Here is a 16,626-nt window from a genome sequence, read left to right on the forward strand (position 1 = left end):
GGGAGGCAACCCAATTTTATTTTTATTCCTTGATTTTTGCTTATGTTTAGTAATAAATAATTCATCTAGCTTCTGTTTAGATGTGGTTTTATGTTTTAATTAGTGTTTGTGCCAAGTAGAACCTATAGGATCATCTTGGGTGATAGTTAATTTGATTCTGCTGTAAAATAGAAACTTTTGCTCGCATGAGAATAATTTTAATAAATCACCGAAACGTGCTTTTGCGTTGATTCTTTTTGAAGTAGATCAGTAGACAAATTGCCTAGGACTTACTATTTTGGTAGGATTTTTAGAGTTCCAGAAGTATTCGAAAGTTACAGATTACTACAGACTGTTCTGTTTTTGACAGATTCCATTTTTTGTGTGTTGTTTGCTTATTTTGATGCATCTATGGCTAGTATCGGGGGGTATGAACCATATAGAAGTTGGAATACAGTAGGTTTAACACCAATATAAATAAAGAATGAGTTCATTACAGTACCTTATGTGGTGGTTTTTCTTTCTTGCACTAACAGAGCTTATGAGATTTCCTGTTGAGTTTTGTGTTGTGAAGTTTTCAAGTTTTGGGTAAAGATTTGATGGACTATGGAATAAGGAGTGGCAAGAGCCTAAGCTTGGGGATGCCCATGGCACCCCAAGATATTCCAAGGACAACCAAAAGCCTAAGCTTGGGGATGCCCCGGAAGGCATCCCCTCTTTTGTCTTTGTTTATCAGTAACTTTACTTGGAGCTATATTTTTATTCACCACATGATATGCGTTTTGCTTGGAGCGTCTTGTATGATATGAGTCTTTGATTTTTAGTTTACCACAATCATCCTTGTTGTACACACCTTTTGGGAGAGACACACATGATTCAGAATTTATTAGAATACTCTATGTGCTTCACTTATATCTTTTGAGCTAGATAGTTTTGCTCTAGTGCTTCACTTATACTTTTTAGAGCACGGCGGTGGCTTGATTTTGTAGAAATTATTGATCTCTCATGCTTCAGTTATATTAATTTAAGAGTCTTTTAGAATAGCATGGTATTTTCTATGGTTATAAAATTGGTCCTAGAATGATGAGCATCCAAGTTGGGTATAATAAAAACTATCATAGGAAGTGAATTGGATGCTATGATCAATTTGATGCTTGATAATTGTTTTGAGATATAGAGGTGGTGATATTAGAGTCATGCTAGTTGGATAATTGTGAATTTAAAGAATACTTGTGTTGAAGTTGGCAAGTCCCGTAGCATGCACGTATGGTAAAAGTTGTGTAACAAATTTATTGCATGGAGTGCTCTTTTGAGTGCCTTCCTTATGTGTGGAGGTCGGGGGCACGCGATGGTTAACTCCTACCAACCTCCCCCCTAGGAGCATGCGCAGTAGTACTTTGCTCGAGGGCTAATAAAACTTTTGCAATAAGTATATGAGTTCTTTATGACTAATGTGAGTCCATGGATTATACGCACTCTTACCTTTCCATCATTGCTAGCCTCTTCGGTACCCTGCATTGCCCTTTCTCACCTTGAGAGTTGGTGCAAACTTCGCCGGTGCATCCAAACCCCGTGATATGATATGCTCTATCACACATCAAACTCCTTATATCTTCCTCAAAACAGCCACCATACCTACCTATTATGGCATTTCCATAACCATTCCGAGATATATTGCCATGCAACTTTCCACCGTTCCGTTTTTCATGACACGCATCATCATTGTCATATTGCCTTGCATGATCATGTAGTTGACATCGTATTGTGGCAAAGCCACCTTGCATAATTTTTCATACATGTCACTCTTGATTCATTGCCCATCCCGGTACACCGCTGGAGGCATTCATATAGAGTCAAATCTTGTTCTAGCTTTGAGTTGTAATTCATGAGTTGTAAATAAATAGAAGTGTGATGATCATCATTATTAGAGCATTTTCCCTTATAAAAAAAGAAAGGCCAAAAAAAGAAAGGCCAAAAAAAAGAAAGGCCAAATAAAAAAAGAAAGGCCCAAAAAAGGGGGGGGGGACAATGTTACTATCCTTTTCCACACTTGTGCTTCAAAGTAGCACCATGTTCTTCATATAGAGAGTCTCTTATGTTGTCACTTTCATATACTAGTGGGAATTTTTCATTATAGAACTTGGCTTGTATATTCCAACGATGGGCTTCCTCAAAGTGCCCTAGGTCTTCGTGAGCAAGCAAGTTGGATGCACTCCCACTTAGTTTCTTTTGTTGAGCTTTCATACATTTATAGCTCTAGTGCATCCATTGCATGACAATCCCTACTCCTCATGTTGGCATCAATTGATGGGCCTCTCCATAGCTCGTTGATTAGCCTCGTCAATGTGAGACTTTCTCCTTTTTTGTCTTCTCCACACAACCTCCATTATCATATTCTATTCCACCCATAGTGCTATATCCATGGCTCACGCTCATGTATTGCGTGAGAGTTGAAAAAGCTAAAGCGCGTTAAAAAGTATGAACCAATTGCTTGGCTGAAACCGGGGTTGTGCATGATAGGAGTATTTTGTGTGATGAAAATGAAACATAGCCTAACTATATGATTTTGTAGGGATGAACTTTCTTTAGCCATCTTATTTTGAGAAGACATGATTGCTTTGTTAGTATGCTTGAAGTATTACTATTTCTTATGTCAATATGAACTTTTATTTTGAATCATTTGGATATGAACATTCATGCCACAATAAAGAAAATTACATTGAGAAATATGCTAGGTAGCATTCCACATCAAAAATTCTGTTTTTATCATTTACCTACTTGAGGACGAGTAGGAATTAAGCTTGGGGATGCTTGATACATCTCCAGCGTATCTATAATTTTTGATTGTTCCATGCTATTATATTACCCGTTTTGGATGTTTATGGGCTTTACTTTACACTTTTATATCATTTTTGGGACTAACCTACTAACCGGAGGCCCAACCTGAATTGCTGGTTTTTGCCTATTTCAGTGTTTCGAAGAAAAGGAATATCAAACGGAGTCTAAACGGAATGAAACCTTCGGGAGCGATCTTTTTGGAACAAGCGCAATCCAGGAGACTTGGAGTGGACGTCAAGAAGCAGCCAAGGCAGCCACGAGGCAGGAGGGCGCGCCCTAGGGGGGTGGGCGTGCCCCCCACCCTCGTGGGCCCCTCGAGGCTCCCCTGACCTACCTCCTTCGCCTATATATATCCACGTACCCTGAAAACATCCAGGAGCACCACGAAAAACTATTTCCATCGCAGCAACCTTCTGTATCAGCGAGATCCCATCTTGGAGCCTTCGCCGGCGTTCCGCCGGAGGGGCAATCGACCATGGAGGGCCTCTACATCATCTCCAAGGCCTCTCCGATGAGTTGTGAGTAGTTTACCATAGACCTTCGGGTCCATAGTTATTAGCTAGATGGCTTCTTCTCTCTCTTTGAATCTCAATACAAAGTTCTCCTCGATCTTCTTGGAGATCTATTCGATGTAACACTTTTTGCGGTGTGTTTGTCGAGATCCGATGAATTGTGGGTTTATGATCAAGTTTATCTATGAGAAATATTTGAATCTCCTTTGAATTCTTTTATGTATGATTGGTTATCTTTGCAAGTCTCTTCGAGTTATCAGTTTGGTTTGGCCTACTAGATTGATCTTTCTTGCAATAGGAGAAGTGCTTAGCTTTGGGTTCAATCTTGCGGTGTCCTTTCCCAGTGACAGCAGGGGCAGCAAGGCACGTATTGTATTGTTGCCATCGAGGATAAAAAGATGGGGTTTATATCATATTGCTTGAGTTTATCCCTCTACATCATGTCATCTTTCTTAATGCGTTACTCTGTTCTTCATGAACTTAATACTCTAGATGCAAGTAGGAGTCGGTCGATGTGTGGAATAATAGTAGTAGATGCAGAATCGTTTCGATCTACTTGTCACGGATGTGATGCCTATATACATGATCATGCTTAGATATTCTCATAACTATGCACTTTTCTATCAATTGCTCGATAGTAATTTGTTCACCCACTGTAATACTTATGTTATCTTGAGAGAAGCCACTAGTGAAACCTATGGCCCCCGGGTCTATCTTTTATCATATAAGTTTCCCATCTACTTTTATTTGCATATTTACTTTCCAATCTATATCATAAAAATACCAAAAATATTTATCTTATCTTATTATCTCCATCATATCTCACTTTTGCAAGTTACTGTGAAGGGATTGACAACCCCTTTATCGCGTTGGTTGCGAGGTTCTTGTTTGTTTGTGTAGGTACGAGGGTCTTATGTGGAGCCTCCTACTGGATCGATACCTTGGTTCTCAAAAACTGAGGTAAATACTTATGCTACTTTGCTGCATCACCCTTTCCTCTTCAAGGGAAAACCAACGCAGTGCTCAAGAGGTAGCAGAAATCTTGTTGCAAGCAATCATGTGAACTTGATATGTGTTCGATATTTTGATGGTATGTATGTTGTGATTCCCTTAGTGGTGTCATGTGAACGTCGACTACATGACACTTCACCATATTTGGGCCTAAGGGAATGCATTGTGGAGTAGTTATTAGATGATGGGTTGCGAGAGTGACAAAAGCTTAAACCCTAGTTTATGCGCTATTCCGTAAGGGACTGATTTGGATCCAAAAGTTTAATTTTATGGTTAGATTTATTCTTAATACTTTCATTGTAGTTGGGGATGCTTGCGAGGGGGTTAATCATAAGTAGGAGGTTTGTTCAAGTAAGAACAACACATAAGCACCGGTCCACCCACATATCAAATTATCAAAGTAGCGAACACAAATCAAACTAACATGATGAAAGTGACTAGATGAAATTCCCGTGTACCCTCAAGAACGCTTTGCTTACTATAAGAGACCGTTTTGGCCTGTCCTTTGCCTCAAAAGGATTGGGCTACCTTGCTGCACTTTTGTTACCATTACCGTTACTTGCTCGTTACAAAATACAAATTATCTTGCTATCAAACTACTCGTTATATAATTTCAGTGCTTGCAGAGAATACCTTGCTAAACACCACTTGTCATTTCCTTCTGCTCCTCGCTCGGTTCGACACTATTACTTATCGAAAGGACTACGATTGATCCCATATACTTGTGGGTCATCAAGGTGTCTTACCGAGAGGGCCCGGAGATACCTCTCCGATACTTGGAGTGAAAAATCCTAATCTCAATCTATGCCAACTCGACAAACACCTTCGGAGATACATGTGGAGCATATTTATGATCACCCAGTTACGTTGTGATGTTTGATAGCACACAAGGTATTCCTCTGGTATCCTGGAGTTGCACAATCTCATAGTCGCAGGAATATGTATTTGACATGAAGAAAGCAATAGCAATAAACTGAACGATCAATATGCTAAGCTAACGGATGGGTCTTGTCCATCACATCATTCTCCTAATGATGTGATCCCGTTATCAAATGACAACACATGTCCATGGTTAGGAAACCTTAACCATCTTTGATCAACGAGCTAGTCTAGTAGAGGCTTACTAGGGACAAGGTATTTGTTTATGTATTCACACATGTATTTAAGTTTCCGGTCAATACAATTCTAGCATGAATAATAAACCTTTATCATGAATAAGGAAATATAAAATAAGAACTTTATTATTGCCTCTAGGGCATATTTCCTTCAGCCAGGCCACTGGTCAAGTCCGCGACCTCAAGAAGAGTCGGGCTGCATCTGCCATCGGCACAAGGCACCATAAAAATGTGAGCTTTGGATCTTGCTCACGGACGAGGCGCCAAGGTGGACGGGGTAGGGGCGGCTACCGGCGATGCCGGCAAGCTAGAAATCGGAGAACACAGTTCTGAGCTACCAGGACGGAGCCGCCGAAAAACAGGCGAGCAAGGAGCTGGAGGGGATGCAGCCGCCGTAATATCAGCATCGGAGCTACTCCGACAGAGGAGGTTGGCGAGCCGTGGACACGGAGGACGCATGTCCAGCCGCCAAGACTAGAGCTGCGCCGGCAAGGACTCTGCCTCAAGGCCTCAAGCACCCGCCATGAAAAATCACTGTGTCCATAGAAACCATATCGCCTAAGCCGCCACCGCAGCCTGGAGGATGACACTGTCAGCGATGAGGAGACGACCCACACCATGGCAGGGCTAATCTCGATTGAGGCGTCGACGCATCCACCCAAGCCCCCGAAGACCCAGCCAGCAATAACAAGAGAGAGGAGCTACGCCAGGAGGGGGACAAGAGGCGGGCGAGGGAGGAGCAGCCGCGGGCCATGGCCGCGCTACCGCGCCGGACGAGCAGGGGAGGAAGTAGCAATAGGAAGAGAGGCGGTCCGCATCACGCAGAACGGATCTGGGAGGTGGGGAGGGGCACTGCAGCACGCGCCAGGGACGAGACCGCCCACTGCCGCTACTTGTGATAGGCGTTGGGATTTCCCCGAAAAGGAAGGGTGATATAGTATAGTGGCAGAAAGTATTTCCCTCAGTAGAGAATCAAGGTTTATCGAACCAGTAGGATATTCACGCAAACAAAGATAAACGGTACCTGCACACACACAAAACATATACTCGCACCCAACACAAGCAAGAGGGTTGTCAATCCCCTTATACTCATTAATTGCAAGGATTAATTCTGGCAATGGTAGATAGATAAATTGCAAACAAAATAAAATTAAATAAATTGTATCAAGGTATTTAGGGTTTTAGTAATATGATGTGAATGGACCCGGGGGGTCATAGCTTTCACTAGTGGCATCTCTGTCATGAGCGTAGTAACGATGGGTACACAAATTACTATTGGGCAATTGATGGAAAAGCGCATAGTTATGATGTTATCCATGACATGATCAGTACATAGGCATTATGTCCGTGACAAGTAGACCAAAATGATTCTATATCTACTACTATTACTCCATCCCTCGACCACTATTTAGCATATGCATCTTAAGGTATTAAGTTCATAATAAACAGAGTAATGCTTGGAGCATGATGACATAATGTAGACAGAATAAGACCAACTAATATGATCGAACCCCATTGTTTTACCCTTAGTAGCAACAATACCAATACGTGCCTCATTGCCCTTCTGTCACTGGGTGTCGACACCGCAAGATTGAACTACTACTATGCATCACTTCCGCTGAAGATCTACTCGTCAACTTGGCCAAAGAAAACTCATAGATCAGAAAGCATAGTCGCCGCCCACCCACTGGACCCCGCCGCCGGTTCCTCCACATTTCCATCTCCGCCGCTTGCCAATCAGACACATCGGGCGCTTTTCCGCCACTGCACCGCCACCCGTTTCGAGCTACTCCATTGCCTCCCACCGCATTTGAAGCACGGTCGCCGTCCCTCCGCTCGATCTGAAGCTCGGTAGCCGCCCCACTCCTCGTCTCGACTCTCGGCCGTCGCCACTCCCCTCAAAGTCGCAACCACTCGATCCACAGCCGCGCCGCCACCATGCCGCTGAAGAAAATCTCAAGAGAAAGACTGGTTTCTTCGGGATGCAGAAGAAGGCATCCAGGAACTTCAGCGTGGAGTTCTAGTGCGATGGCTATCACTACTGGATCAACACGTTCAACTCCGTCGACATGGCCGCGCATGTCTATGACATTGCCGCATGGCGTTTCGGCCGGCCGAGGCACGTGATGAACTTTCCAGAGATCGAGACTCAGGTGGATGTGGAGCTAATCGGGTAGAAGAATCTTAACATTCGGCGGATGGAAGAGAATGAGGAGAAGAAGAAGAAGCCTATGATTCTCGTTGCTCCCAACGATAGTGACGACGTGGAGATGGCGAGGTTTGCACGGGAGCATCCGAAGTATGTCCAGGCAGAGCGCGAGTTCTTCTGGAAGAGCGAGGCCGAGCACAAGAAGAAGGCGGTGAAGAAGAGGATGAGGCCGGCCCCTCGACGGTGATCCCCGTTGAGTCTGACTTGTCGGGGTAGGATGACTTGGAGGAGGAGGACGACGAATGCGATGACCCAGCAAGGACGATATCTGGGAGCAGTTCTATGGCGACGATGATGAGTAGTTTATGTTTGATGTAGTTGAAGTAGGCTCGGAGTAGTAGTAGCTTAAACTATGTTTAATTTATGTTTTAAGAACTATGTTTGCTTCAAATGAACTTGCTCTATTTGAAATGATGTACTAGTCGAATTAGATGTATTTACATCATTTGTTGGAGCACTAGTCTTCTACATCTCCAATTATACATTATCTGTTGAAGTTGGATGTTTTTGATGATGTAAATTATACTATATCTAATCTTCAAATATACATCGATGCTCTTAGCGCCGTTTTGCATTGGAGATGCCTTAACGCCGTGAAAAACTGAAAATAACCGAAACGCCCTCCCCCTATCCGTCTCGGCTCCGGCCCGAACGTCCGATCCGCTCTGCGATTCGGAAACCGCTTGCCCCGGGGAGTACCTGGTACTACACCTATATAGCGCCACGCGTGGCGCACCCAGGACGGCGCGGAAGAAACTAAACTCGAGAAACAAGTGGAGTAAAGCAGTGGCGCAAGAAAGGGAGAAGGAAGAACAGATTGCTTGTGGGATTCGCCGGCGAGGGAGACGGAGGGGAGCCTGATCGGTGCGGTGATGGGGGTGAGGGAGCCGGTGGCAATGGAGATACCGGTGGAGGAGGGGGCGGCGGCGAGGGTGCCGCCGCGGATCAGGAGGAGGCTGCTCGAGGGCAGGACCAGCGGCGGCGGCGGGCCGGCCAGCGCCGAGGAAATCGACGCCAAGCTCAAGGAGGCCGACCACCGTAGGCAGGTAGGTGTCCCTGTCGGATACCTTTAGTTTCCTACATTTATCTTTCGCTTTTCCCAATTCTTCCTCCTCACGGTGGATTGCGAAGTCGGGGGCGTGAACTGTGAATTCGAAGTGTTGAGGACTGCTTTTTCCCCTATGCACCACTATCATCCTCGTGTTGTCTCGTCGGCGGCTCCCATCCTTACTGGTGAACAGATAGTTGCGTCCTCTGCTGTTGAAGTGGTATTATTATTTTATTCTACAGAAGTGGTATAGTTCCTGGAAGGTTTTACAGTAACTTTAGACGTCTAAGTATAAGTATGTGAAATAATTGTGAAAGTTCGTGAGGAAGTGGAAGTAACATTCTTTGGGAATTTTGTAGGCGGTAGGTAGGTAGTCGTAAACTGAAGTTAGTCTCACGGGTGCCACGAATTGCTTTTCTGTTGGATTTTGACGCGTTTTTTTTTCCTTCTTTAGTTTGGGGTTTTCCGGTGTTTGGATTGAAGCGTTTCCCCCCTATTGAAATAGGTCTCAAGTTTATCTGTAGCTCGGTGAAAGCGTAAACAGGGACAATTAGAGTATTACTACTCCCTCTGTTCACTTTTATAAGTCCTTGAAGACATTTCAGACAACATGCAAAGCAGCCTATTTTCAGTTGTCTGAAATGACTTATAAAAGTGAACGGAGGGAGTAGTACTCTTTAGTGATGAGTGTTTAGATCATTAGTTTAGTGATCTAAATGCTCTTATATTATTTCTTTACAGAGGGAGTAGTAACTAACTATTGCCTGTTCTCGTAAAAAGGAAAGTTTCTTTAATCAAATAATAAAGGTGAAATTACTGTAGGTTGTAACTGCTTAAGTTAGCCATTGATTTCAGGTTGTTTCGGTGGTAGGAAAATTATGGTAGTTGGATAGGATAGTTTCCTTTCATCATGGACCACCTGGTTTGGCTTAGAAGTATACCTTGCACTTGTACTGCTGAAATTTTAGTTGCAACTTCTGTAGTTCTGTTGGTTGATGTAATCCTGGTAGGGGCTATAGAAACAACTAATGTTCTTTTGGTTACAAGAAGGTTTGATATGAATTAGCGATACATGCTTGATCAAATTAACTCATGTTCAATTGTCCCTCCACAGCAATTCTATGATTGGTTATCCTGCAAAGCAAGGAAGAAGCCACGGAGCCCATCGTGGTCGTCTCAAGAGGAAGATTACGGACAGTGCCTTGAAGCCAAGCTTCAGGCAGCTGAGCAGAAAAGGCTAAGCCTCTTGGCAAAGGCACAGAACCGGTTAGCCAAGTTGGATGAACTCTGACAAGCAGCGAAGAATGATGTGGAAATGCGGATTGAGAAGGAGAAGGAAGAACTTGAGACTAGAGTCGAGACTCGTGTTCGGCAGGCACAGGAAAACCGTATGCGCCTTCTGCATGCAGATATGCAGAGGCGGGCCGCACTGAAGGAGAGAACAGAGAGGTCCCTCATGCAGAAGGCGACATCTGAGAGCAAGTATACAGAGCGGGTGCGATCTGCTATCCTGGAAAAGCGTGCTGCTGCTGAGAAGAAACGGCTGGCGTTGTTAGAAGCTGAGAAGAGGAAGGCTCATGCTCGGCTCATGCATATTCAACGAGCAGCCATGACTGTAAGCAGCCACAGAGAAGCAGAGAGGATTAAATTGAAACAACATCTTGAAAGCAAACTTCAGAGGGTATGTGTTGTCATACATACGCTGATTACAGTTTTAGTTCTTATGTTCTGCTTCTTATCTGATTTGTTATCTTTATTGGAACAGGCCAAGAGGAAGAGAGCTGAATATTTGAAGCAGCGAGGAGGTCCATGCAGTTCTGCTCATGCTGACTACATCAAGCATGCATATTTTCTTTCAAGAAAGCTTGCAAGGTATTACTACCATACAATAAATTACTTGAATACTAACTATTTGGTTGTATTTGCATGTTCGAGTAAATTGAAGTTTTCTTCTCGTATACTGTATAGGTGCTGGAGAAGTTTTGTGAAGTCCAGGAAGACAACACTTGCCTTAGCTCAAGCTTATGATGCTTTGGGAATTAATGAAAAATCTGTGAAGTCAATGCCATTTGAGGAATTAGCTATGCTGATGGGATCTTCCACAGCTCTTGAGGCTACTAAGGCATTACTTGACCAGTTCGAGAGGCGTGTGACTCTTTGTCAGTCAGCAAGTTCATCATCTGCAGAAAATATTGACCATCTGCTGAAACGCCTTGTGGCTCCAAAGAGGAAGGTACCTCCGAGTAGAGACGGAAGAACAAGGGTTGCAGCAAAAAGGCCAGCCAGAACTTCTGAAACAAGCAGGTTGTCTAGATATTCACTGAGGGTGGCACTCTGTGCTTACATGATCCTGGCTCATCCTAGTGCTGTTTTAAGTGGAGATGGTGAGCAAGAGAAGCTACTCATGGAGTCAGCAGCAAACTTTGTCACGGAGTTTGAGCTGTTGGTTAAGACAATACTCGAGGGACCGGGAAGAGCCTCAAGGCAGCCATTTCTTGATGCTGCTGAATCATCTAGTTACCAGAAGTCTGATGATGTTGCCAGTCAAAGTAAATTCAAGACCCGGCTGGTTAATTTTGACAAAGCTTGGTGCACCTACCTTTACAGATTTGTGGTGTGGAAAGTAAAAGATGCAAGATCATTGGAGGGTGATCTTGTTAGGGCTGCATGCAAGCTTGAGCTGTCAATGATGCAAACATGCAAGTTAACTGCCGACGGGCAGTCATACAACCTCACCCATGATATGAAGGCCATTCAGAAGCAGGTTTCTGACGACCACAAACTCCTAAGGGAGAAGGTTCAGCAACTGAGTGGTGATGCAGGGATTGAGCGGATGGACTCTGCTCTCTCAGATGCAAGGTCGAAGTTCTTTGAAGCAAATGAGAATGGAAGTCCATTGGCGACACCTGTTGCAAACGAATCTACTCCTCTGAGCATTAATTCATCTGGAAAGCTCCTGCCTTCTGAGGTTAATGTTAGTTCCGAAACAACATCAAGCAGCACATCACCAGTGAATCGGCCTACAGAGAATGAGCAGATGGTCAATGAGATGCTTCATGAGGACGGTGGTGCGATTCCTGGCAATTCTAATGATGCCCGCACCATCGAGAAGGATTTCCAAGACAAAGTGAGGGAAACAATGGAGAAAGCTTTCTGGGATGTGGTTACTGACTCCATGAGAGGAGACAAACCTGACTACAGCCAACTGATCAACCTGGTAAAGGAAGTGAGGGATTCGTTGTACGACTTGGCTCCCAAGGGATGGAAGGAGGAAATCTATGAGAACATTGACCTCGAAATTTTGTCCCAGGTAAGATCCCAGTGTTATGCGTATAGAAAGTTGTCATCGAATTGCTTCTTTTTTCTTATTCATGAAACATTGACATAATTTTGTTCCTGTACGAATGAAGGTACTCGAGTCAGGCTCCCAGGACACCCAATATCTGGGGCAGATTTTGCAGTACTCTCTGGATATGGTCAGAAAGCTGTCTGCTGCTGCAAAGGATGATGAGATGAAGGCAAGTCATGACAAATTATTGAGCGAGTTGGCTGCAAGTTCTGAAGATAATGATAATGGAGTCAGCTCGTTTGTCATTGCTGTCATCAAGGGTCTGCGTTTCACTCTGGAAGAAATAAAGGTGTGTTGAGCGTGTTAATAATTTAAACTTGTCCTATAATTAACTGCAATTGTTTTAATGCAGTGGATTCTAACATTTTTCTGTTATAAACAGCAACTGCAAGTAGAAGTGAGCAAGGCATATGTTCAGCTGATGCAACCGACGATAAAAGGCTCGGCTGGAGTGAAGTACCTGCAGAAGGCTTTCGGCGATCGCTATGGACCTCCTGCCAATGCGTCAGCTTCTCTCCCTGTAACTCTGCAGTGGATTTCAGCATCAAAGAGCATCGTGGAAGCAGAATGGAGGGAACATCTGGGCTCTCTTTCAGTTCTGCCTGCAGCAAATCATGTAAGTTTCTAACAACATCAGCAGCATAGTGGCATTCTATTTGTTATCTGGTTCCTGACACTAGTTTAATCTTTGGTGGCAGGCTCAGCCCCTTGTTACAGTGCTCCGAGCTGGCCATGGAGCTCCAACAGCTGCTGTACCTTCAGCAGGTAGTTCAGGTTTACCTGAGTGCAAGGGAGCAAAGGTTGACAAGCTTGTGAGGGTTGGCTTGTTGCAGCTTGTTAGTGGTATGGATGGCTTGCAATTGCAGTCAACTCCTGAGAGCTTCCACCTCAACTTTCTGAGATTGAGGGCCGTGCAGGGCCAATTTCAAGAAGTGATTGTGATGGCTACGAGGTAAACTACTATATTAGACTCGTGTTATTCTAGCCTAGTCTGCGGGATTAAAACTTGAATGTGTGCTAACTGAACTTACTGTTTGTGCAGCATGCTCGTCCTGCGACAAGTCCTGATGAGTGAGAATTCTAAGATCACTCCTCTGGAACTGGAGACTGTCATCTCAGAACTCTTCGGCACTCTGGTGAAGCTGCTGGATAACTCCCGCGAAGCAGGCACTGAAGAGATCGTGGAAACGATGATGAACGCGTCGGCCTCGGCCGGCTCTTTGTCGGCCGCCAAGATTCAGGCGAGGAGGCAGATAATAACCCGGGTGGTCTTCAAGAGCCTCCAAGCGGACGACGTCGTCTTCAAGAAGGTCTCCCGGGCGGTCCACTGCGCCTTCCGTGGCGTCCTCCTCGGCGGCAGCGGCGCCAAGGGCCAGAAGCTGGCGGATGCAGCCCTGCGTCGCGTCGGCGCGGGGAAGCTCGCTGACCGTGTGGTGAAGGCGGCTGAAGTGCTCATCAGGGTGGCCACGGTCTCGGAGAAGGTCCATGGTCCGTGGTACAAAGCGCTCGCCTGAATGTGAATATAGCTTACTTTGGTTGGTTCTGTGAATACACACGTTGGGTCGGTTGTAAATTCTTGTCCCGCTGGATGAGGTGGGAATAAGGCATTGTACAGAAATTAATTACTAGTTCAGGATGTTAAAAATTCTTGGTGTATGGCAAAAATCAGCTCCAGAGTTTAGTCAGTCAGGGCCTGGAGATGCTCAATGGCACCTGGTGACCCGTGTTATGCCAATGATGGTGCGGTCGCTGTAATAGATAGAACTCAGTAATATTAGTTGTCTATATGATGTAAACATAGTTCGTTTGTCTGAGCAGTTGGATGTTAAACTCTTGAATCACTTATTCTGAAAAGGAGATATAGTAGTTATACTTAATCACATCACATGGATTGATGATCTTTTTTTAGAGGCTCAAAAGCTTTATATATCTAGCTCTTTGCTGTGGCAACCAGATTGTTTGGCTCAGCATTGCAGATGCGGTTGGTGTTGAGACCTGCCCTCAAGGGGGGTTGTACCGAAGTTGACCTGGTCAACAGAAAAAAACTTAACCCTCAAAACAACTGGGATTTCCTCCTTGACTTGCTCAACCACCTGGGCTTTCTGCCGCATTTCCGAGGCTGGGTCGCGGCCCTCCTGCTTCATCGCGGGTCCTTCTCAATGGAGTTCCTCGATGTCCCATCTTCTTAGGCCGAGGGTTGAGGCAAGGGGACCCCCTCTCACCTATCCTCTTTGTGCTTGCGATTGATCCTCTCAACCATATTCTTCAAAAGGCCACCAAGCAAGGCAAGCTGCACCCCCTTGGAGGAAATGTGATGATGATCCAGGCCTCCTCATATGCGGACGATGCTGTGGTTTTCCTTGCGCCATTAAAGCTGAAGTCAAATTCTTCGTGGAAACACTTGCGGGCTTTGCGAGGTCACTGGCTTGGTCACAAACTGCACTAAAAGCTTGGTTGCCCCCATCTCCTTCATTCCTTCCCCGCCAACTGCTCCACCTTCCCTATGAAATATCTTGGATTGTGTTTGTCGGTCAAAAGGCTGAATAGAATTTACTTCGGACCTCACGAAGACAAGATTGCCGTCCAACTTCCTCCCTGGATGGGCATGCTTGTTCATTGTTTTTGCGATAGCTCACCATCCATGCCGAACGTCCCAGGATGGGCATGCTGATGGCATCTCCGGGTAGGGCGATTTTGGTCAAGTCTATCATCATGGCCATCACCTACTACATGATAGTGTTAAACCTTCCGGCTGAGATCTTGAAACAGATTGACTCCCTTCGGCGTGCCTTCCTTTGGGTTGGTTGTGACAAGATGGCAAATGAAAGATCAATTGGGAACAAGTTTGCAAATCCAAAGTTCATGGTGGCCTAGGGATCTTAAATTTGGAGAAATTTGCGGTTGTTCTCCGTATTCGTTGGCTTTGGGCGGAGTGGCTAGACCCGGTGAAGCCTTGGGTACGTCAGGGGAACCCTTGTGTTTAGAGTGATAAAAGATATTTTTGGGGCTGCCACCAAGATGTTAGTTGAAGATGGCCTTCGTGCCTCTTTTTGGGAATCCGCTTGGCTTGATGGGATCAGGCCCAAAGACATCACCCTGAAAATCTTTGATCTATACAGAAGAAGAGGCTGCTCGGTCGAAAAGGCTTTCCATAACAATTTTTGGGTCTCCCAAGTGCATATTCTTTTTGGAAAAGGAGGTTTAAACCCCCAACCTCTGCATCAAGCGATGCATGCGGCCATCTTTATTTATTATTTCACCAAGGTCTAACAAGAACATGCATCAAACCACCCGAATCCATCACTCACACCTACAAAACTCGATTATGTGGAGTGCTCTCACTCTCCAAATCTAAACCGGTGTCGTTGCCGATCCATCCACGTAACGTATCAGAACGAACAGCCGGTGCGGTAGACCTAAAGTATACACCACACATGCACACATTTTAGACGCCGCCATCATCATTGGACCGCTGACCCATCTTCAGGAGAGAGATCCGCATCATCCTTGTCAAGCCATCCATCCGTCGACGCCACCACGGCGCCCAACATCGCCACCGCTCCGTGCTCATCCATCCATACGTGAAGATTCTGGAAGATCTGTCGTGCGTAGCACCTGCCGACTAGGCATGACATAACGTAGCACCTGTCGGCCAGGCATGACTTGACATCTCCACCGAAGCTCCGTGTAAGAGGAAGCCGCTCCACCTCCTGCCTCTTTCTTCCAGCGCTGCTCCACAAACGATGCTCCTAAGAGAGAAACGACACCGTAGTACCGCCATCGTCCGATCTGGAAGACCGGATCCTAGGGTTTCCCCCGAAGTAGCACGAGTGGGTCAATAGTCGTTGCACGACGGTGCCTTCATCAAGGTAACGGCACATAATGCCGCCATCGCCTGCCATCGGCTCGGTTTTCACCGGCAACTATGTCATCCCGACTCGCAGCCGAAACTAGATGGCGGATCTCGAGATCTGACCATCCAGCCTCAGGCCGACCACCTCCGACGGAGGAGATGGCCACCACCGCCGGGTGCACCGGCCAGATCGGATCTGACCGGAGGCGCCGCCAAGCCGCCCACCGGACAAGATCAACGTGAAGGACACCCGACCACTGGAGGTAGCCGCCGCCACCATCATGGTTGATCCTGCTACCAGATTGGCTGCCATCTGCGCGCGTGCACCTGCGCCGCGGCCACCACGCCTCCTCCATGGATCTGGGCAGGATCCCATCCCTGCAGAAGAGGGTTGTGGTGACATGGGCGCACAGCCGCGACCACCGCCGTCCTCCCACCACCAACGGGCCTAGCAACGCGGGCGGAGGAGCGCCACGCCGTCCACCTATCGCTCGAGCCTCCCGCCCGAGGGTAGGCCACACCAGGGTGCCAGGGGCCCCGCCGCCGCCGGATCTGCACGGGCTTAGCTCGGTCGAGTCCATAGGGCGACGGTGAGGGGGAAGAGAAGGTGTGAGAGGGACCTAGCGGAGTAGATCTCGCCGCTGCCCGAGTCGCCCTGGGAGGTGGGCGACGCCAGCTCCCAAGTGCATGCTAGTGGAATCATCTCCGCCAG

The 16,626-nt window shown here is 46.1% G+C and overlaps 1 protein-coding gene across 1 annotated transcript; it reads left to right on the forward strand.

Moving 5' to 3' along the window:
• Positions 1–8,541: 8,541 nt before the first annotated feature.
• LOC119364347 lies at positions 8,542–13,911 on the forward strand. The gene is made up of 8 exons (XM_037629805.1): positions 8,542–8,710; positions 9,827–10,393; positions 10,478–10,584; positions 10,681–12,022; positions 12,123–12,350; positions 12,444–12,677; positions 12,760–13,013; positions 13,104–13,911. The coding sequence occupies exons 2-8, from the start codon at positions 10,028–10,030 to the stop codon at positions 13,573–13,575; spliced, it is 3,003 nt and encodes a 1,000-aa protein (XP_037485702.1). The 5' UTR covers positions 8,542–8,710; positions 9,827–10,027; the 3' UTR covers positions 13,576–13,911.
• The last annotated feature ends 2,715 nt before the right edge of the window (positions 13,912–16,626 follow it).

Source organism: Triticum dicoccoides, chromosome 2B (assembly GCF_002162155.2).
Source record: "Triticum dicoccoides isolate Atlit2015 ecotype Zavitan chromosome 2B, WEW_v2.0, whole genome shotgun sequence".
Classification (NCBI taxonomy): domain Eukaryota; kingdom Viridiplantae; phylum Streptophyta; class Magnoliopsida; order Poales; family Poaceae; genus Triticum; species Triticum dicoccoides.